The sequence below is a fragment of the Neophocaena asiaeorientalis genome, unplaced genomic scaffold (assembly GCF_003031525.2).
Source record: "Neophocaena asiaeorientalis asiaeorientalis breed wild unplaced genomic scaffold, Neophocaena_asiaeorientalis_V1.1 scaffold246, whole genome shotgun sequence".
NCBI classification, from domain to species: domain Eukaryota; kingdom Metazoa; phylum Chordata; class Mammalia; order Artiodactyla; family Phocoenidae; genus Neophocaena; species Neophocaena asiaeorientalis.
This window is the reverse complement of record NW_020174551.1, coordinates 3719732-3743156: the sequence shown is the minus strand read 5'-3', so window position 1 is coordinate 3743156 and position 23425 is coordinate 3719732. Positions and strand designations below refer to the sequence as shown.

At 36.5% G+C, this 23425-nt stretch overlaps 1 protein-coding gene across 1 annotated transcript in view; it reads left to right on the top strand.

Moving 5' to 3' along the window:
* Positions 1-23425, top strand: part of CATSPERT (catsper channel auxiliary subunit tau) — a 133092-nt gene that overhangs the window by 55416 nt on the left and 54251 nt on the right. The window contains 5 exon segments of the mRNA XM_024757341.1: positions 5704-5850; positions 14585-14690; positions 16516-16582; positions 18390-18433; positions 19600-19893. Coding sequence (XP_024613109.1) covers positions 5704-5850; positions 14585-14690; positions 16516-16582; positions 18390-18433; positions 19600-19893 — 658 coding nt within the window.

Sequence of the window (23425 nt, the reverse complement as noted above, 5' to 3'; positions counted from 1 at the left end):
AAAAAAAAAATTTTTTTAAAAAAAAAAAAAAAAAAAAAAAAAATGTTGTCCATTTGGTATTGGTGATTTGTTGAAATAGCAAAGTTTAATGTTTTTCTTATGTTTATTGATTATTATTTCCTTATTTATCCATTGATTCAATAAACATTTATTGAATGTTTGCTATACCCCCAAGGCACTAAAAATACAAAGATAAAAGAGGTTTGGTCCCTGCCCTCAAGTAGCTCATGGTTTAATGCAAAGGTAACATGTAAAAAAAATAAGATAATACAAATGAGATGGAGCCCTACTAGAGGTTAACATAGAGGTCTGTGGGACACAGCCAAGGGGCTTCCCATACTTCTTGGGTGAGTTAGGAGGATCGTATTATCAAGTAAGGACCCACAAAAGAAAGAGTGCTCGATGTAAGACTTGAAAAATGAGTAGTGGTGCATCAGGTTGATTTTGTAAGGGCGAGGAGACACATTCCCCAAAGACAACACATAAGTAAAAGGTGGGAGCCATAAGAGGCTATGTTATAATGGGGAACAGTGAGTAGTTTGTTGTGGGTTGCAAAGCGCATAGGAGCAAGGAAAGGAGCAATGGGAGATGAGCTGAAGCAGTAGTCACGGGCAAGATATGGTGGTCAAGAGGTGAGGCTCTAGAGTCCAGACTACATGGACTCTGCCAGGTACTAGCTGTGTGACCTTGGGCAAGTTACTTCGGCTCTTTGTGCTTCATCTATTGAATGGGATAAAAATAACAGCTACCCAATTGAGTTATTGTAATGATTAAATAAGTTACATATAAAGCACTTGGAACATGGTAGCAAATAGAATTCTCAGTTGTTAGCTACTTATTAAAGTAGTAAATGTTTTATCATCACCATCATCATCACTGTAGGTTTATGCTTCTCAAATGTGAGTAAATTTTACTCTTTTGAGTCCTCAGGGGTGTGTCGGGGCAACACAAAGCACTGGAAGATACGGTGCATCTTTCTGGAGTATTACTTTGCTCAAAGATTTTGAGAGGGAAAATGTTATCTTAAAATTAACATTTATATATTATGCAGTAGAATTAAAAAGCCACAAATTTTCAAGATAACAAAATGATTCCAAAATGTGTGGTTTGTGTCTGATTGCATTAAGTTACACCTCCAGAGACCTTCACTGTCCTCTACCCACAGGAGTTCTTTATTGGAAAAATTTGGAAGTGCTTCAGATGTAGAACCATTGAAGAATTTTAAGTAGGGGAAATACCACGATCAACTTGCATTTTATATGATCCTATCAATAGGATTGAATATGGACAGAAGTAGCTTAGTATTGGATTGGAGGAAGCTGTTGCATTAGTCTACATGAGAGATACTGACAATCTGGACTAGGGCAATGACTTGGTGGATGTGACCGTTAATTCGGTGTGTCGAACTGACTGGGCCAAGGGGTGCTCAGATATGTGGTCAGATATTATTCTGGACGTTTTGAGTGAGATTAACATTTAAATCAGCAGACTGAGTAAAGCAGATTGCCCTCACTAATGTGGGTGGGCTTCATCCAATCAGTTGAGAGCTCAAATAGACAAAAAATCTGACCCTTCCCTGAGTAAGAGAGAATTCCTCCTGCCTTATTGCCTTTGACTGAAACATTGGCTTTTTCCTGCCTTCAGACTTGAATGGAAGCATCAGCTCTTCCTGGATCTTGAGTCTGCAGACTTTTGGACTAGAACTATGCACCATTGGCTCTCCTGGCTCTCTAGCTTGACCCACTCATCTTGCAGACCTTTGGACTTGTCAGCTTCCATAATCACTTAAATTAATTCCCTATAATGAACTTCTCTGTCTGTCTTTCTCTTTCTCCCCCTCTCTCTTCATCTTATTGGTTCTGTTTCTCTGAAAAGCTCTCACTAATACAGATTTTGGTACCGAGTGTGACTCTAGAGAAACAGAAGATTAAGGACAAGTTTTCTGAATTGGTTCTGGGGTTTGTGGAATTAGCTCTCTAATCCGATTATAGATTTAAAGACTCTAATGACTCTGTTTCTAGTGGTAAAGAGACACCGATAGTCCATGGAGTGATCTGGCAATAGCGATGTGAAAAATATCACCCATTGGATACCCCTAATCAAAGCAAAGAAGCAAAGATATGGGTGACTATATATATGATACTTTCAAACATTTTTGTCAAACTAGTGAATATAATGAATTGGCTGGGTATTCCTAATGTTGATGGACAAAGGTGAGAAAAGAACGAGCTCAAGGATTCAAATTCCCAGCTCAAGCATTGTGTAGATGACCTGAAATCTTCCGTGTATGCCCTGCAGGAGACCCTTATCTCCTATAGCCATAATACTAAGATTGCTGAAAATCGAAGCCAGAACTTCATCCTGCCTGCTGCCTTAATTACAAGGCAAATTGAGCTCCCAGCCTCACAGGGTGTCTACTGTTAAAGTGAGGATATTGGTTGGGAATAAGTGGGACCCTTAAAGTTGGGATGGGAAAATAGGAGAAGGCTCTGATGAAGCTGGGGACGCTGAGCCCATAAATTCTGATATATCTGCTTTGCCAGTTGAAGTGACCTCTCAAACCCCAGTGGAAGAGACCACAAAAGTGGTAGTGGCCTTTCCACCCCATCTGAGGGGATTAACCCTGCATTACTTGAAGAAACAGTAATGGCCTCTTCTGAGGCAGTTGCCATGCAAGACGATGTTGACTCACCCCCATGGCCCCCCTTTGCTTCTAGGCCTGTAACTAGACTCAAATTCCAGCAAGCCCCTAAAGGTGAGGTTCAAAGTGTGACCCACGAGGAAGTACACCACACTCCAAAAAGAACTGCTTGAGTTTTCTAATTTATATATATACAAATCCAGGGGGGGGCTTCCCTGGTGGCGCAGTGGTTGAGAGTCTGCCTGCCGATGCAGGGGACACAGGTTCGTGCCCCGGTCCGGGAGGATCCCACATGCCGCGGAGCGGCTGGGGCCGTGAGCCATGGCCGCTGAGCCTGTGGGTCCAGAGCCTGTGCTCTGCAACGGGAGAGGCCACAACAATGAGAGGCCCACGTACCCAAAAAAAAAAAAAAAAAAAAAATCCAGGGAACATGTGAGGGTATGGGGATATTAAAGATATGGGATAATGGTGGCAGGATCATAAAGTTGGATCATATCAAATTTATGGATATGGGCTCACTGAGCAGAGATACTACGTTTAATTTGCAGCTTGGGGAGTTACAAAGGACTCTAACACTTTGTTGGTTACTGAAACATGGACCAAAAGATAGCCCACTGTGAGTGGATTGAAAATGCCAGGTCTACTTTAGTTTAATGTAGAGGAAGGAATTCAAAGGTTTAGGGAGATTGTAGTGTTAGAGTGGATTTGTCATTTAAGACCTACTTATTCACCCTGGGAGGCTCCAGAAGACACACCTTTCACCATGACTGTGACAAATAAGTTTGTGAGGGAATCCCCACCCTTGAAGAGCCCTGTGATTGCTCTTCTCTGTAGGCCAGACCTTGCAGTGGGAACTGCAGTCACTGAACTGGGAAACCTAAATGAACTGGGAGGAATTGGATCCTGAAGTGGCAAGGTGGGTGTGGTTACTGTGATGGACAGCAGGATCAAAGCAGCAACCACAAACGTCTGATTCATGTAGACCTATTGGCATTGGCTGCTTGATCATGGTATTCCTAGAAATAGAATATACAGGAAGCCTGCTAAATTCTTACTTGATCTGTGTCAGCAGAAAAGTTCTAGGTCAAATGAACAAAAGTCTAACCTAAAGCATAAAAACAGAGCTCCTCAATCAGTTCCCAGTTTGAACCAGTTTACAGACCCAGAACCCTTTGAATGAAGGGGAAGCCTGATCCCCTTGAGGAGAGACCTCAGTACAGTGCCAAAAATTATGTTAATCTTTCTCCCAGCATTCCCCCAAAGGAACTACAGCCTTTTACCAGGGTAACTGTGCATCAGAGAAAAGGAAATAGAGTTTTCAGAGACTACTGGACCCTGGCTCTGAACAGACACTAATTCCAGAAGACCCAAAATGTCACTGTTGTCTACCAGTTAGAATAGGGGCTCATGGAGGTCATGTGGTCAATGGAGTTTTAACTCTGATTCATCTCATGGGGGACCCAGTGGGTCCCCAAACCCATCCTATAGTTTTTTTCCCCAGTTCCAGAATGCATAATTAGAATATATGTATTCAACAGTTGGTGAATACCTTCCCTGTCCTGTGGAATGAGGGATATTACAGTGGAAAAGACTAAATGGAAGCCACTAGAGCTACCACTAAGAGTAAACCAAAAGCAATACCTGGAAGGATTTCAGAGATTAGTGCCACCATAGGGATTTGAAAGGTGCAGGGATGGTGGTTCCCATCACAACCCCATTCAACTCACTTATCTGGCCTGTGCAGAAAAGAGATGTATCTTGGAGAATGACAGTAGATTATTGTAAGCTTAACCAGGTGGTGACTCCAAATGCAGCTGCTGTACCAGTTTGCAGTTTCATTGCTTGAGCAAATTAACACACCCCCTGGTACCTGATATGCAACTCTTGATCTGGCAAATGCTTTTTTCTCCATACTTGTTAATAAAGTCCATCCAAAACAGTTTTATTTCCACAGGCAAGAAGACCAGCAGTATACCTTCACTGTCCTACCTCAAAGATACATCACTCTCCAGCCCTATGTCATAATATAGTAGACAGGAATCTTGATTACTTTCTCTTATATAAGATCTCACACTCACCCCTACAGTAATGACATTATGCTGATTGGACCTAGTGAGCAAGAATTGGCACTATTCTAGACTTATTGGTAAGGTATTTGCATGTCTGAAGGTGGGAAATAAGTCTGATAAAATTCGAGGGCTTTCTACCTCAGTGAAATTTTAGGGATCCAGGTATGGGGCTTGTCAAGATATTCCTGCTGAGGTGAAGGGTAAGTTGTTGTATCTGGGCTCTCCTACAACCGAAAAAAGAGGCATAACACCTAGTGGGCCTCTTGGGTTTTGGAGGCAACATATTCCTTTGGATGTGCTACTCTGGCCCATTTACTCAGTGACCTGGAAAAAATATTTATATATATGTTTTTCTTCCCTTTCATCTCCTTATCATGTAACATAATATATATTTCCTTTATATCGTAATATTTAAGTATTGTTAACCTTACATCATAGTTATTTAAGTTTCAGGATATTAAGGAGAAGAGTAAACATCACCCAAGGACTTTACATCCTTTTCTGAGGAAGGGGCTGGCGAGTTTTTGCCTGTATGTATACAGGAGAGTTGTATCATGTAAGGTTAATTATGACCTTGTTATTGTTTTCATTTGGAGATTAAGGCATGTTGTAAGATGTTTATGGGTACCAAGTTGACAAGGGGTGGACTTGTGATGGTTAGTTTTTTGTGTCAACTTGACTGAGCCATGAGATAGAGATTTGGATCTAGAGAAAGGGAGAGAGGTCTGGGCTCAAACACTTTCGAATTCTCCTTAGAACTTCAGGTCCTTCTCTTCTTTCCCATCTCTGCTACCCATGATCTTAGTAGTAAGAGTACCCAAGAGGTCACTCTCTCAGTATTTCTGACTTCTGTCTTCTTTCCTAGCTCTATCCTCTAGTGGTCCAATATGGATCGGTGAGCTTACAGTGTAAAAGAGTGATTCAAAAGTGATAGCTAACACTGATTTTAGAAGTGAACTTTTGTATAATTTTAACTTTATTACCATTTTCCAGAAATGTTATTATACCACAACCAATAGAATATCCAGCATTCTTATCCCCAGACCTGAATGTTTCAGCTGGGGTGCCAACTACAGCATCTCAATCCAACCAGCCATCTGTAGTACGACTTGAAAAACTTCAGCAACAACCCCGGGCAAGGTAAAAAACAAAAACAAAACAAAACAAAAAAATTTTCATCTTATTTATGTGTTATTTGTATATTAATTTTTCATTTGAGACATAGGCTTGCTGTTGGTCCAGAAACCTTCATCATGGTGATATTATGGGTTCAGTGTTTGTTTTAAAAAGTCAATGATCTGGCAAGAAAAGGGGTGAGAACACATTAATACGGGAGAAAGTATAATATTTTCTCTGCCTCTTCACTCAACAATATAGTCTATAGGTCTCTTATACTCTTTTCTGTATTTCCCATCTTTTATCTCTATGCTTTAGATATTTTCTTCTGACCTGTCTTATAATCACTGGTTCTTTCTTGTTTGTCTCTTATCTACTGTTAAGCCAATTGAGTTCTTAATTTCAGTTATTTCCTTTTGTTATGGAATTTTCATTTACTTTATAGTTCCACTTCTCTACCAAAATCCTCAGTCTTATCTTTTAATTCTTTGAACATATTAATCATTGTATTTCAAAGTTCATCTCTGATAACTTGATTATTTGGATTTCCTATAAGTCTATACCTATTGTTGGTTTTTTTTCTCAGAGTTTTTAGTCAAATCTTATGTTCTCATATGCCTAGTTGTTTTCATCAAGTGCCAAACATTGTATTTGAAAATCTGTAGAACTGATTTGAGGCTCTTGATTATATATTTTTACAGATAATACATACATTTGCATCTGGCAGCCAGCTAGCCTAGGAGCACTAGCAATCCCAGATCACCTTAATTCAATTGAGGTGAAACTGAAATGATTTGGGCTCTAGTTCCTGTGGGCATTAGTCTTTTTCTGGTTTACTCTTATTCTTAACATCAAGGCCGGGACTAGTGAGAGGCAACCAGGGTACAATATTTAAGGAGGCACTTATTCTTGGGGTATAGCCCTCTAGGGCCCCAACTGAAAGCCTAGGTGCTTACGATGGCTTCTCATCCTTAACAGGGGCTGAACTCTGGTTTTTGTTCCCTCATTCTTACATATTTCTCTCAAAGCTCTTAACTCTTGTCCACCTCAAATGCCTTGAAGGAAAATGGCTCCAAATTATGGGCTCAGAGTCTCCAGACTTCCTTTCTGTCTGGCATCTTGGATTTGCAAATTCTTGCTGCCTTTATAACTGACTGATGCTTCCAAAGAAAAAATTTTAAAATACTTCGTCAGCTTTTTCAGTTGTGCAGTGAGATGGTCTGAAATAATCGAGTCCATCATTGCCAGAAACAGAACTCCTAAAATTTTAAAAATGGTGTTTATGTATATGCATATTTTACTCAGACTTATAAATTAATTCATAAACATTGAGTTGAGTGATTAAGGAACCCCTTTTTCTCCTAGTCCTATGTTTTATTCTTTCAACAACATTTATTTATTTCTATTGGAGTATAGTTGATTTATGTTGTGTTAGTTTCAGGTGTACAGCGAAGTGAGTCAGTTATATATATACATATATCCACTCTTTTTTAGGTTCTTTTCCCATATAGGTCATTACAGAGTATTGAGTAGAGTTCCTTGTGCTATATACAATAGGTCCTTACTAGTTATCTGTTTTATACATAGTAGTGTATATATGTCAATCCCAATCTCCCAATTTATCTCTCTCCCCCCTCCCCTCTGGTAACCATAATTTTGTTTTCTGCATTTGTGACTCTATTCCTGTTTTGTAAATAAGTTCATTTGTACCATTTTTTAGATTCCACATAATATTCATTTATTTTTATTTCAGTTTTATTGAGATATAATTGACACACAGCACTGTATAAGTTTAAGCAGTACTTAATGATTTGACTTACATACATCATGAAGTGATTATCATGATAAGATTACCAAATATCCATAATCTCATATAGATTCAAAATAAAAGAAAAAGAAAAAAGATTTTTCCTTGTGATGAGATCTCTTAGGATTTACTCTCATAACAGCTTTCATATATAACCTATAGCAGTGCTAATTATGTTAATCATGTTGTACACTGAATGCCTGCTACTTATTTATCTTACAACTGGAAGTATGTACCTTTTGACCACCTTCATCCAATTCCCCCTCCCCCACCCCCGGCCTCAGGTAATCCCAAATCTGATCTCTTTTTCCTATGAGCTTGTTCTTTCATTTTTTGGAGTATTATTGACCTACAACACTCTATTGTTCCTGGTGCACAACACAGTGACTTAACATTTCTATAAATTACAAAGTGAACACCATGATAAGTCTAGTTACCATCTGTCAGCAAAGATATTACATTATTTTTGACTATATTCCCCATGCTTTACATTTCATCCCCGTGATCCGTTTATTTTGTGACTGGAGGTTTGTACCTCTTAATTTCCCTTACCTATTTCACTCCTCTTCCACTCCCCTCCACTCTGTTTGTTCTCTTTGTGTATGATTCTGTCTCTGATTTGTTTCTTCATCTGTTTTGAATTTTAAATTCCACATATAAGTGAAATCATACAGTACTTGTCTTTCTATGCCTGACTTGTTTCAGTTAGCGCTGTACCTTTTTTGTTGCAAATGGCAAGATTTCATTCTTTTTATGGCTAATGATACACCATTGCATATGCGTGTGTGTATACACCACATCTTCTTTATCCGTTCATCTATCAGTGGGCACTTAGGTTGCTTTTGTATCTTGGCTATTGTGAATAATGCTGCAGTGAACATAGGGATGCATATATCTATTTAAATTAGTGTTTGTGTTTTCTTTGGAAAAATACCCAGAAGTGGAATTGCTGGATTGTATGGTAGTTCCATTTATAATCTCTTGAAGAACCTCCATACTGTTTTCCATAGTGGCTGTCCCAATTTACATTCCCATCAACAGTGCAGGACGGTTCCCTTTTCTCCACACCCTCACCAACACTTGTTATTTGTTGTCTTTTGATAATACCTATTCTGACATTCTGTGAGGTGATATCTGATTGTGGTTTTGATTTGCATTTCCCTGATGATTACTGATGTTGAGCCTCTTTTTATGTGTCTGTTGACCATCTGTATGTTTTCTTTGGAAATGTGTATGTTCAGGTCCTTTGCCAATTTTTTAATCAGATTGTTTGCTTTTTTGATGTTGAATTGTATGAGTTCATTGTATATTTTGGATAAGAACCCCTTATCATTCCTTTTGTTTGAAAATACTTTCTCCCATTCAGTAAGTTGGCTTTTCATTTTGTTGATGGTTTCCTTTGCTGTGCAAAAGCTTGTAAGTTTAATTAGGTCTTATTTGTTTATTTTTCCTTTTGTTTCCCTTGTTGGAAGAGACATATCCAAGAAAATATTGCTAAGACCAATGTCAAAGAGTGTACTGCCTGTGTTTACTTCTAGAGTTTTATGGTTTCAGGTCTGACATTTATGTCTTTATTTGTTTATTTTGTGTATGTGGTATGAGAAAGTAGTCCCATTTGATTGTTTTGTATGTAGCTGTCCAGTATTCCCAACACGATTTACTAAAGAGGCTGTCTTTCCCCCATTGTATATTCTTGCCTCCTTTGTCGTAAATTAATTGATCATGCAAGTATGGGTTCACTTCTGAGCTCTTAAGTCTGTTCTATTGATTTATGTGTCTGTTTTTGTGCCAGTACCATACTATTTTAATTACTGTAACTTTGTAGTGTAGTTTGAAATCAGGGAGTGTCATATCTCCAGCTTTGTTCTTCTTTCTCAAGATTGTTTGGGTAATAAGGGACTTTTGTGTTTCCATACAAATTTTAGAATTATTTGTTCTAGTTCTGTGAAAAATGTCATTGTTATTTTGATAGGGATTGCATTGAATCTGTAGATTGCCTTGGGTAGTACGGTCATTTTAAAAAATACTAATTCTTCCAACCCATGAGCAAAGTATATTTTTCTATTTGTTCGTATCATCTTCAATTTCTTTCATCAGTATCTTATAGTTTTCCAAATACAGGTCATTGACCTCCTTAGTTAGATTTATTCCTAGGTATTTTATTCTTTTTGATGTGATTGGAAATGGGATCGTTTCCTTGATTTCTCTTTCTGAAACACAGCTGATTCCTTTTTTTTTTGATGTTTGACAATGAATTATTTAATTGAAGTATAGTTGATTTACAATATTATGTTAGTTTCAGGTCTACAGCATAGTGATTCAGTATTTTTATAAATTATACTTCATTAGAAGTTATTACAGGGACTTCCCTGGTGGTCCAGTGGTTAAGACTCCATGCTTCCATTGCAGGGGGTGCAGGTTCAATCCCTGGTTGGGGAACTAAGATCCTGCATGCTGCGTGGCGTGGCCAAAAAAGTTTTTTTAATTAAATTTTAAAAAGTTATTACAAAATAATGGCTATAATTCCCAGTGATGTACAATGTATCCTTATTGCTTATCCATTTTATACATAGTAGTTTGTATCCTTTAATTACATACCCCTTTTTTGCCCCTCTCTTCTTCCCTCTCCCCACTGGTAGCCACTAGTTTGTTTTCTGTATCTGTGAGTCTGTTTCTGTTTTGCTAGATACATTCATTTTATTTTTTAGATTCCACAAATAAGTGATATCATACAGTATTTGTCTTTCTCTTTCTGATTTATTTCTCTAAGCATAATATTCTCTAGGTCCACCTATGTTGCTGCAAATGGCAGAATTTCATTCTTTTTTATGGCTGAGTAATATTCCATTGTGTGTATGAATAAATCTCTTTTGTCCATTCTTCTGTTGATGGACACTTGAGTTGCTTCTATATCTTGGCTGTTGTAAATAGTGCTGCTGTGAACATTGAAGTGCATGTATCTTTTCAAATTAGGCTTTTCATTTTTTCTGATTTATACTCAGGAGTGGAATTGCTGGATCATATGGTAGTTCTATTTTTAGTTTTATGAGGACCCTCCATATTGTTTTCCATAGTGGCTTCACCAATTTATAGTCCCACCAACAGTGTGAAAGGGTTCCCTTTTCTCCACATCCTCACCAACGTTTGTTATTTGTAAACTTTTTGATGATAGCCATTCTAACAGGTGTGAAGAGATATCTCATTGTTTCGATTTGTATTTCTCTAATAGTGATATTAAGCATCTTTTTTGTGTGTGTTAGCCATCTGTATATCTTCTTTGGAAAAATGTCTACTCAGGTCTTCTGCCCATTTTTTGATTGGGTTGTTTGTTTTTTGATATTGAGTTATATGAGCTGTTTATATATTTTGGATATTAACCCCTTCCGGCTAGTCATATCATTTGTTCAGTTATTGTATTCTTCAGCTCTGTGATTTCTCTTTGGTACTTATATTTTCTATCTCTTTGTTGAAATTCTCACTTTGTTCATACATTTTTCTTCTGACCTTGATGGGCATCTTTATGACCATTATTTTGAATTCATTATCAGGTAAGTCACTTATCTCTGCTTCATTAATGTCCGTTTCTAGAGTTTTATCTTGTTCTTTTGTTTGGAACTTATGTTTCTGGAGTTTTATTTTATTCCTTTGCTTAAGACTTATTCCTTTCTTACTTCATTTTCCTTGACTCTCTGTGTTGGTTTCTGAACATTAGATAAAACAACCACCTCTCTAAGTTTTGATGTTGTGGCCTCATTGTAGGAAAGGAACTTTACCATCAGCCCAGCCCAAGTTCTTGGGTTGTCCCTCAAACCTTTGTGATGGTCCAAGTCACCTTGTTTGTTCTTAGTCACCCTCCCAATAGTTGAGGGCATGTCAAGACTTGTCAGTGTCCCAAAGGGAAGATCTCAGTCAGCACCTAGATTCAGGCTGATTGGAAGCTGAACCCCCAGGTAGATGCTGGGAAAGTATGTAGTTAGAGCCCTTTCAGGGACAAACTGGAAGACTTTTTTTCCTCTTCCCTCTGTGCTGGGCCTGTTTGTATAGTCACAGGGTTGGTGGTGCACCTGCACCCATTAAGACTGCTTCTTTGTGTACTATAGTCCTGTAGACTGGTAAATGCAAACCCTGTTGACTATGACATCAGGCAATCTGGGGGCCTGTGCCTTGGGCGGCAGCCACAGAATCTGGGGTGCCAGTTGTATCTACAGACTTTTCCTTGGAGATACTGGTGATCTGGATCAGGCTAGAGGGAGAAGAGAGATGCAGTGTCTGCTGGCTTCCCTGGTTTCCAGGGAGGATTGCAGCCAGCCCCTAGAAGCATGCTAAATTAGAAGCCTGACCCTCAAACATTAACTTTTACAGAATGTGAGAGGCTTCTCTTGGGGAAAGACTGGGAGATGGACACTTTTTGCCTACTCTGTGCTGAGCCCTTGGCAAATAACCATGGCAAGTCCTAGATAACCCATTAAGAACTATTTCTATTTTGTTTTAACCTTGAGGGTCTCATGGTCACAAGCTAGGTGTGACCTAGCTAGGTGTTTTGGGGCCCTGTCCCTCAAGTGGCAGTCTTGAAAGTTGGAGCACTCATTGTGGGGTCCAAGCCTTTCTCTCCTCAAAGAGATGCTGGGAATTGGAAGTTCCTTCCCAATTGTATGACATGGTGCCAGGGTTAGGTTTATGATGAGAGTGTGTCTCAGCCTTTCCTACCCATTTGCTGTGGGTATTTTCTCATTCGTCCAGTGTTTAGGAGTTGCTCAGCTATTTCTGGATTTCTTTCAGCAGGAATTGGTCCTTGTACAACTATAGATTTGGTGTATCTCTGAGAGGAGATGAATGAGTTCAGGAGCCTCTTCACCATCTTGGACTGGAATCCACAAATTTCTTCAGTTCTTGGCTTAGTAGAACACATCTGGATCCTTATAATGCTTCTCCATTCAGAGTGGCTCCCTGAGCTCCACCTGCAGAACCTCGACTTCTTTGGCTTCCAGTGACAGCGATGGCTGTTGCTCTGCCTTCTCTTGAGTGGCAGCACCACCCAACCCCCTTCTTCCTAGCAGAATGGGTCCCCCTCTCCTCCTTCTGCTCACTGACTCCCATGTATCTTTGTTGTGTGTTTCTGCAACCTAAGAATGTTATTTTGATCCTTATTATCTTCTTATAACTACTTTGGAATTTGGCCCTGATAATTCTCTGTTGCTCAATTTTATATGAAATTAATTTTCCTGAATTTTTTGTAGAAGCTTGGTTCCGAAAGCTTTTCTAGCTTTACAGAGCTCCCACTTCTGAAGTTTTTATTTGGTGTTTAAAAATACAGTGACCTTCTTTCAAGGTTTTCTGAGGCCCTGTCCCTAAGTAGAGACCTGGCTGGTCAGTTTTGAGCATTCTCAGTGGTTAGACTACTCCAGTCCTTTAATTCTTATCATGAATGGTTTGTACTCACCCACTATTGGAATGAGCAAAACCCTCCCAGTTTCAACTGCTATTCTCAGGCTGGCTGGCTGTGCTTTCTTGTGACTACCTGTTGGCTATTTGGGGTTCTCTTATTCTCACATTCATCAGATGCCCCTTTTATACCTGTTGCTTTCTCCCATATATTCACTGATACCATGAAGGTCTTATGTATATGGGGTTAATAGGGAAACCTTGTCACATGGTTTTGTTGTAAATGTTGCCTATAAGTTTTTGGGTTTGCTACCTAGATGCTCTGAATGTTTTTATGTAGATATTTGGGAGGATTCAAAAACTATGCTACTTCTGCTTTCATCATCTTCTTGGAATATTCCTTTTTAGCTAAACTTTCATATTCATAATAACTTATTTGTGGTATCATTTGGGGGAATTTATTTAAATAATCATATCATCTATAAGTAATAACAATTTTCTTTCTTTGTTCCCAATCCTTAATCTTTAGTTTTGTTTTCTTGTCATTCTATGCTGTCTGGAAGCTCCAGTCAATGTCTGTTGTAAATGGTGAGGGTGGATATCTTTGTTTTGTTCAGGATCTTTCATGGCAATGCTTCTAGCATTTAATAGTCAAGCACATTATTTATATAGGTTTTTTGGTTGATGTCCTGTACCAGATTAAGTAAATTATTCCATTCTGTTCCTAGTTTTCTAAGAGTTTTCTATTTTAATCATGAATGGATGTTGGATTTTGCCAAATTATTTTTCTCTTTTAATCAGTTAAATTGTATTTAAATTAAACATTCTTTTATTAATGTCAAAATACCCTTATATTCCTGGGATAAAGCCAACTGGTTCATGGTATATTATCGTTTCCTTATACCACTACATTTTTTTGTACTAAAATTATATTTTATTTGTAACATTTGCATCTATGTTTGTGAATGAGATTAGACTAATTTTCCTTCTTTATAATGTCCTTGTTATGCTTTATTGTCAAGGTCATAGTGTCCTAATGAAATGAATTGAGAAACATTTCCTCTTTTCCATTTAATTCTTGTCGATTATATTTTTAGATTATGAAAGCCTTTTGAAATCTGGATTAAAAACTAAATTCCTATCTTTTCATTTGTTTTATTGCAGAGGATATCATATATGTGTTGAATAATTTATAAAATATGTATATATAGTTTAAATGAGAGCAATATATATAGAATAATTTCTTAAATATGTATGTATAACTTAAAGATAATGAGATCATTGCCTAGATATTTACAATTCGAGTTAAGAAATACAACATTACCAATATTATAATGTGTTTTGTGTGCCCTTATGAGATTACATCCCTCTCCCCAACTCTCCCCAGGTAACTACTATCCTGATTTTTGTTGTAATCATTCCTTTTCCTATGTGTCCTTAAACAATATATTGTTGGTTTTCTTCTTTAAGGACTTTTTATAAATGTATTATACTGTATGTGTTGTTCTTTGCTTCATACCGTATATATTCTTCTGTCACTTTTTAAATCTGTAACTGATTTTTCTTTAGGCTAGAAAAAATGAAAAAAGAATATAGACGTCTGAGTACATGGATAGAAAAAGCTAGCTATTTAGAAGGAGTTCTTACCCCAAGATTGGAACGTAAAGAAACTAAGGTAATTAACATAATACATTCTTCCATACATAGATTTTTAGTTTAAAATTATGATAAGTAAAAATAATGATCAGATATTGTTTATTTGTTCTCTCTCTATAAAATGCTACTCATAGTTCATGCACGTTCCTATTTTGATAATGTGACATTCAATAAATATTGATTAATAATTTAAAAGGTTTAGTTTTTAACAGCTTTGTTGAGATATAATTCACATACTATACTGTTCATCCATTTAAAGTGTACAGTTCAGTGACCCTAAGTATACTGACAGAGTTGTGCTTCCATCGCTACAATCAGAGAACATTATCATTACCCCGAAAAGAAACCCCATACCTCTTAGCCTATACCCTCCAAACCCCTCATGCCCTGCTAGCCCTAGATGACAACTAATGTACTCTATATCTCTAAAGATTTTCTTGTTCTGGATATTTCATATAAATGGAATCATACAATATATGGTCCTTTGTGACTTGATTCTTTCACTTAGTATAGTGTTTTTAAGGTTCATCACTATTGTAGCATGTATCAATACTTCATTTCATTGCCAAATAATATTTCATTGTTTGGATATACTACATTTTTTTATCTACTCATCAGTTGATGGACATTTGATTGTCTCCACTTTTTAGCTATTATGTATAATGCTGCTGTGAACATCCATGTGCAGTTTCTGTGTGCATGTATGTTTTTAATTCTCTTGGGTATATACTTAGGAGTGGAATTGCTGGATCATATCATAATTCTGTTAACTTTTTCAGAAACTACCAAACTGTTTGCCACAGCAGCTGCACAATTTTACATTTAACCAGCAATGCATGAGGGTGCCATATCTCCTACAACACTTGTTATTTTCCTTTTTTAAAAAAAATTTAATTATGGCCATCCTAGTGGGTTTGAAGTGGTATCTCATTGTGGTTTTGATTTGCATTTCTTTAATGACCAATGATGTGAACATCTTTTCGTGTGAATACTGGCCATTTGTATATCTTCTCTGAATAAATTTTTATTCATATCTTTTGCTGATTTTTTAATTAGGCTATTTGTATTTTTATTGTTGAGTTGTAAGAGTTCTTTATATATTTTGGATGCTAGACCCTTATCCGATATATAAGTAAGATTTACTATTTAGAAGTACTATCTAATCTATACATTTTGACCTGGCAGTAAAAGATTCATAGGGATTTCAGTGAATAGATAAAACATTGACTAAAATCACAGCTTTGAAATGGTAGTCATAACATATTGATATATTCATGTTTTTCAATGCCTCTGAGATAATTGGGCAGGATTGTGCTGCGATAAGATAAATTGATTAGCATTTGCTAATACAGAATTCGTATTTTAGGAAAATTTTGCAGGGCTTTTCTTTAAAGGGACTCTGAACTTTGGGTTCTCATTGAAAAATCAGTATTTTATAAGAGCCAGTGGTCACTCCACCTTACAATTCTTCTTGGAATTTTATAAAGATCCACATCACTTTGCAACTGATAGACCATAATGTATTCCAATAAAAAAGTGATCTGTTTCCCGGGGGTATCCTCTTATACCACTTGAAGTTAAACATTATGTCATTTGTCTTGTAATCTTTTTCTGTCATGCATTCATCATTTGGAAACTTTATCAATTCTTGGGTCTTCTCTTCCTGGACCATTAACTCCTAGCCAGGGTGTGCCTCTCTTTAAAACAGTACTGTTTGCTTTTCTCACAAACCCATATTCTTCTTGTCTTCTGTAAATTTTTAAAAAGTATTTTAAAAAGTTATGAAAGCAGGAAAAAATAATTTAGCTCTTTAAACATTTCTCCAATATGTTTTTTTCTTCTAGGAAAGTAATACCAATGAGATACTTGAAAGCCAGTTGGAAGAGAGACCCACAGATACTGTAACATCAGGTTAAGAAACTAATTTACCTTTTTGTATTTATTATTAAGATAATTAAAACAGGGTGGTTATATCACAGAAAGAAAACTAGCAATCTGCTTTAAGTATACTTCATTTTTTGTTAGGGAATAAAAATACATTTCATTATAGTTTTGGTATATAGTATTTATTTTGTAACACTCCAAAGAAAATACTTAGACCCAATTAAGAGTTATTTTTATTTTTAATAGTCCTTTCCTCTTTAAGAGCAAGGAGAAAGTTAAATCTTACCTATAATCTATGAAAAGGTATTTTTGTTAAACATCGTTAACTGTAGAGCTATTGGTCTTTTTTATGTGGAGGATGTGTGTATGCACGTGTGTGTGCGTGTGTGTGTGTAAGAGAAAGGGAGGAGGAGAGAGAGCAGGACAGGAAATTAAATTAACATTAAATGTGAGAACTTTGCACAAATTATCAGTAAGATATTTAATTAATAGAAGATACTGTTCATGCAGTCTTTAAGAAAAATCTCTCTTAAGAGATTCATTTAGAAAGTAAGTTAAAATAGATGCATAATACTCTATCTTTAAAATCTTGGATTCTGCCTGTGTGGATTAATGATTTATTGTTATAAGACTGGCCACAGGTTACTTCTCTAATTCTACTTCCCCGGCTACCTCAGGCTTTGATATATTCATTTCTTAACCTCTGAGGATCAACCAGCCTAGCAGAGCTATTTCATCTTTAATCTACTCTTTCACTGAAACATTCAAGTTTTAGGTTGTAGGAGAATCACAACTTCCCTCTTCAATATTGCTGTTGAATATTGGAGGTTAACCTCTCTCACACACTGGTGGTTACTTTTTTTTTTTTTTTTTTTACTCTTTTTCACTTATCCACGGAGTTTATTTCAAGTCCCATTGGATCCTCTAGTGACTTCTTTCCTTTTGGCATTCCAGTGGCTCCCTATAGTTACAGCTAACATTTACTGATCACTGAGTTCCAGGCACATTACTTGGATTATGTAACTCAGTACTCAGAGCAGTCAATCGAGGGTGCTATTATTATTTATCCACATATTTACAGATGAGAAAACTGAGGATCAAGTCAGTGAGAGGTGACACAGCCATTAATTTGAACCTAGTCTATTTGACCCAAGAAGTCAAGCATTTAACCACATTGCTGCTCCCGTTGTATATACTTGTAACATACCTATAAGATAAGCTATCACTAATCTATTTTACATGTGAGAAAACCAAGGCTCAGAAAAATGAGCTGACAGCAGTCATGCAGCTAATAGTGACCTTAATAATTTTTTTTACTAGACTTATGCATCCCTTTGTATCTCATTTATTCCCTTTCCCTTTTAGAATTTTCTTTTTTGTTTGCTAAATACGTATTCTTTATATTTCTAGGAAAACTTTACAAGTGCTTCAGTTAGCCTCTCTTGAATGGTCCTATTTTTTCTGGTTACATACAACTTTACTCTTTTTTTCCAATCCCAACCTTATCACTGACCATCTGGGATTTATTTTTATTTCCTCTTGACTTTTAGTAAAATATAGTACATGCCTGTTTTATGTCTTATATTGAGGGATCTGAAATCTTATCATTTTATACATGTTTTCACTTCATCTCCACACTTGTTCATTTACTCCTCCATCTTCCCAGAGATTCATCAGCCTGTTTTTACTAAATATGTAGTGTTTATGTTTGAATAACTGGTTTGATTTAAATTGCTCTTATTCTTGGTGAGAAAAACTGTACTATTTTATTAATGCATATAAATAATGTTTATTTTTTATATATAATAAAATACTTCTATGAATTTCTTAACAGATTTCCTTCTTATAAAGGAAGAAGCTGAAACTCTTCCAAGTGAGGTAAGGGAACTTGAAAGAGAACTTCGAATAGTTACTATTTTATAAAGGGATGAAATATTTATGAATGGAGAAATATTTATAGATGGAAAGAAGAAAGCACTCAAGAAGTTATTCAAGTTTTCATGGTTATTTCTGTTACAACAATATCTGTACAGTGTTACACGATTTATTAAATTTAAATTACACTATTAAAAGGGAAGTTTCAGTATCAAATAGTAACATTTTGAAGTACATATGAATATAGGGGACAAAAGGTGTTTATGAACAGAAGGGGGGAAACGAGTAAAAGAAAGCATAAAGTTCTGCACTTAGAAATGGATGCCACAGACCTAACTACATTCTTTACTTTTGCTCTATGATACAACTGTGTATTCTCTGTAATGTATAATCTCCAAAGTAATAGTCTATATTTTATAAATAGAAATAGAGTTCACATAATATTATTTACTTTTTAGCTTTTACAGAAGGTATTAATTCCGTAAGGCAGTGGACCCCTATGTAAACCAATAAAATACAAAAGATTCTTCCATACTACTTGACAAATAGGATTTAATGATTTCTATTCTTGGGCCAGTGGCTCCCAAAATACCAGTTGAAGAGTCAGTATGTTCTGTTTTGCACAATCCAAAGAGAGAGAAAAAAAGACAATATAGAGAATTTCTCATACAGCTAAATTTACTTGGCTTAACAGACTTAACAGTCCTTTCTTTTATGATACTATGCTTTGTACTATTTTGCTATTTAAATTTCCTTTATTTTACCATATTATTGTGGTTTTTATGATATTGTTCTTTGTGCTATTTTGCTATTAAAGTTTCCTTTGTTATGGTATATTGGTGATAGTATAGTAACAGTAAAATGTCAGACCCCTTGGTTTTCTTCTCTGAGATGCTGATGATTTATAAAATATGCATATATGAGAACCACTAGTTTATAATGCAGTATGATCATTTTTATGGATAATATCCTATAGCCCATGGTATCAGGCAAGTAGAGAATTTCTCAACTCTTCTAATAAGGAATGTAATAATTTACAAATATTGATGGTAACTTGTTATAATAAAGGATAAAAGTACAAATGATTTTAAGTCCAATTTTGTTAGTTTTAAATATTTTCTAGTTGATAATGATTAATAGGTAGCTTGTCTTATTGATACATTTTCTAGTTACTGGATAATGATGATAAGAAAGGCCTGACTCTGCCAACTTTGAACCAGTCGGGTGAAGATGATTCAAATGTTGTTGCTCCTACAAGTGACATGTCAACAAAAGAAACAGATACTCCATTGCCCACTATTCCTAGGCTGACATTAACAGAAGAGGACGAAATACCACCTTTAGAGGAACACCAGCAAGAGGCTATGCTGGAGAGAAAAATGAAAAATCTGTTCTTCCCACCAGAAGAAAAACTGAAAGATAGATATCCAAGCCTTTTAAAAACTGACTCATCTCCATCAGAGGTAAAGTTGAAAAATATCCGTATAAATCCAGGTAGAATAAAGAGGAGGAACTTAAATTTATCTCCAACAGAAATTAGGTGGCAAAGCAACAATGTGAGCTTAGCTTGAAGGAAGAGCACAAGCTTAGTTTCCCCAGATTCAAAAGCAAAAGGTAGTTTTCAAAGTCTCTATCCAAAGGGAGACCTTGAACTAAAGGTATCTGCCCTCGTATTAGAAGTATAAGACTAAGAAAAACTAAAGAATTCATTAATAAAAAATAAATAAATTGAAAATACAAATGTCTCCAAGTAGAAATGTGTCTAAGTATATTAAATATTCCCACCCTACTAATACTCATCAAATAAGGAGGAAAAAAACCTTTGAAGGAAAAGCAAAGTGATCCGAGAAACCAGTAGTACAAACCAGTCTCATGGTTTGATGTAAAATTCAGCTGAAAATATAACAATGGTAGCAAAATCTAAATTCAAAGGAAAGCCTGAGAGGTTATTTCAGTGGAAATTTTTAATGAAACTGTTATAGGAAATAGCATATGTGCCCCTGTTACAAACAGTTTTATAGTTTAAAATGAGAATGGGGCTTCCCTGGTGGCGCAGTGGTTGAGAGTCCACCTGCCGATGCAGGGGACACGGGTTGGTGCCCCGGTCCGGGAAGATCCCACGTGCCGCGGAGCAGCTGGGCCCGTGAGCCACGGCCGTTGAGCCTGCGCGTCCAGAGCCTGTGCTCCGCAACGGGAGAGGCCACAACAGTGAGAGGCCCACGTACCGGGAAAAAAAAAAAAAAAAAAGAGAATGATCTGAAAATTTAAAGGTACACCAGGGAAAAGCATTTCTCAAAATGACAGTTATTCTACTTAGATCTTTACATCTTGTTTGAGTCACTATCATAAAGCAGTGTAAAAATGTGTATTGGTCAGTGGGAAAACAATTTGAGTTCTAAGTATGGCTCTGTCTCTAAATACATCAGCAAGCTTACGCACCTGAATCCCTAGGCCTATTTTCTCATCTACTGAATGGTAGTTTATACTAGGTCATTTCTAAATTCCTTTCCAAATTCGAAAAGATATAATTTTATTAAATATCTCAAGTTGGGGAATTATTCCTAATTACCTAGATCAATACGCTAAGCAATGTAACTTAAAAAGAAAAACATTCTTGTTTTTACTGAATGTGAAAGTAATACACAGTCATTATAGGAAATTTAGAAAATAGAAGTATAAAAAAGAAAATAAAAGTAGTTATAATTCTACTGCCACATTTAATAATTTTATTTCCTTTCAGTCTTTGTTATTAACATATGTATATTTCTTTTTTTTTAAAGAAGATGTTGGGGGTAGGAGTTTATTAATTAATTTATTTTTGCTGTGTTGGGTCTTCGTTTCTGTGCGAGGGCTTTCTCTAGTTGTGGCAAGCGGGGGCCACTCTTCATCACGGTGCGCGGGCCTCTCACTATCGCGGCCTCTCTTGTTGCGGAGCACAGGCTCCAGACGCGCAGGCTCAGTAGTTGTGGCTCATGGGCCTAGTTGCTCCATGGCATGTGGGATCCTCCCAGACCAGGGCTTGAACCCGTGTCCCCTGCATTAGCAGGCAAATTCTCAACCACGGCGCCACCAGGGAAGCCCACATATGTATATCTCTTAGTTATTTTTAAAAACTTGGATCAAACTATATATGTATAATTTTATATTATGCTTTTTAAAACTTGATATTATATTATAAGCATGTGACCTCAATTTTCTTTAAAATTTACAAGGTGCAGGATAGCCTCAAATATTGATATTCAGTAATATAAAATAGTTTCTATATTTTTGGACATTAACCTTGAAATTAATATTCTTTTACCTATTTATTTGTGTCTGTGATTATCTCCTCATATATTTATAGAAACAGCATGTTGACAAATTGCTGTCCTGAAAGATTGTGCCACTTTATATTCTGACCAGTGATATTTGAGTATTAATGATATTTTAAATAATGATTAAAACATTTTCATGCTTATTAGCCATTTTGATTTTCCCTATGAGTAGATGAGTAGATTGTCCATTTTTTTCTGTTGAGTTTTTGGTGATGTTGTTTAGGTTTTATAATGAGCTCTTTTTATTATAAAGATAATAACCTTGTATATTCATGACACATACTTTTTCATAGTTTTTGTGGTTTGCCTTTTAATTTCTTTATTGAATCTGACTTCCAAAATGTTCAGTTTTCATTTGTTAAGTGAATTATTTATTGCTCCATAACAAACCACTCCAAAATTTAGTGGCTTAAAATAACCATTTTATTATTTCTCAAGATTCTATGGGTTGACTTCGCTTAGGTAGGTAGTTGTTTTGCTCCACTTGATGTTGGCTGGTCCTGTAGTCATCTAGGAGCTTGACTGGGCTGGAACACTCATTATGGCTCACTTATGTGTTTTATACCCTGATGGAAACAGCCGTAGGTCTGGGCTCAATTGTGATGCATGGACATCTGGTTTGATGTGCCTGTTTCTCTTCTTCTCTCTCAACTTCTCTCTCTCTCTCTCTCTCTCTGTCTCAGTTTCTCTCTCTGTAATCTTAGGGATTATTCCTCCCCTTGTCCATGCAACCTCTTCATATTGTCTCTCTATGTGGTCTTTCTAGCAGGGCAACTGAACTTTTTATGTGGCAGCTCAGGGCTTCCAATATACAAAAACAGAAGTTTCAGATACTCTTAAGACTTAGGCTTTGTACTAGCATAGGGTCACTTTCACTCCATTCTGTTAGTTAAAGTAGGTCCCAGGCTCAGCCCTGACCCAATATGGGAGGGGACTACATAAGAGCGTGAATTTTGGAAGGTGTTGTTCATTGGGGGTCATCCACAGATTAACCATCTCTAGCTCCAAGTAATTTCTCTCCCACATGCAAAATACACTTACTCTGCTTCCAAAATTCTTAGTTTCATGCCATTACTGCATTAGTCTCAAGCTTAAGTACAAAATTTCATCATCTAAATCAGATCCAGGTAGATGAAGCTTCTTGAGCGTGGCTTCTCTCAATCTTAAGACCTGTGAATTGAAGAGACCAGTTATCTGTCCACTACATACATACAATGGTGAATCAGAAATAGGATAACAACAGGCACTTACATTCCAAAGGTGAAGGAAGGGTAAAGAGAAGCATATAGCAGTCAGTGAGCCATAGTAATTCGGAAGCTTCTGGCTCTGCCCTCTGAGAATCTTTCTTTTTCCATAAGAAAGAGCTTATATTTGTAGCTGAGTAGCTTTGCAGCCTGTGTCTTATCTGTAGAAAGTTAAGAATTCAGAAACCTCTTTGCATTTTAAATTGTCTCTGTTCCTTTCAGTCCAAGATACTATGATTATCTTAGAGATTTTGCGGGTTTCCTGGGTATCAAATTATGACCTTAGCCAAATGTTACACCCCCAAAATATCTTTAAAACATATCCTTAACATATCTTTAAAACATATCCTTAAGAATCTTAGAAGCTCTCTGGTCTAGCAGAGAGGGTCTAAGAGGCCACCCTAAGATACTTAGAATATTTTTTGTCTAGTCAAGTG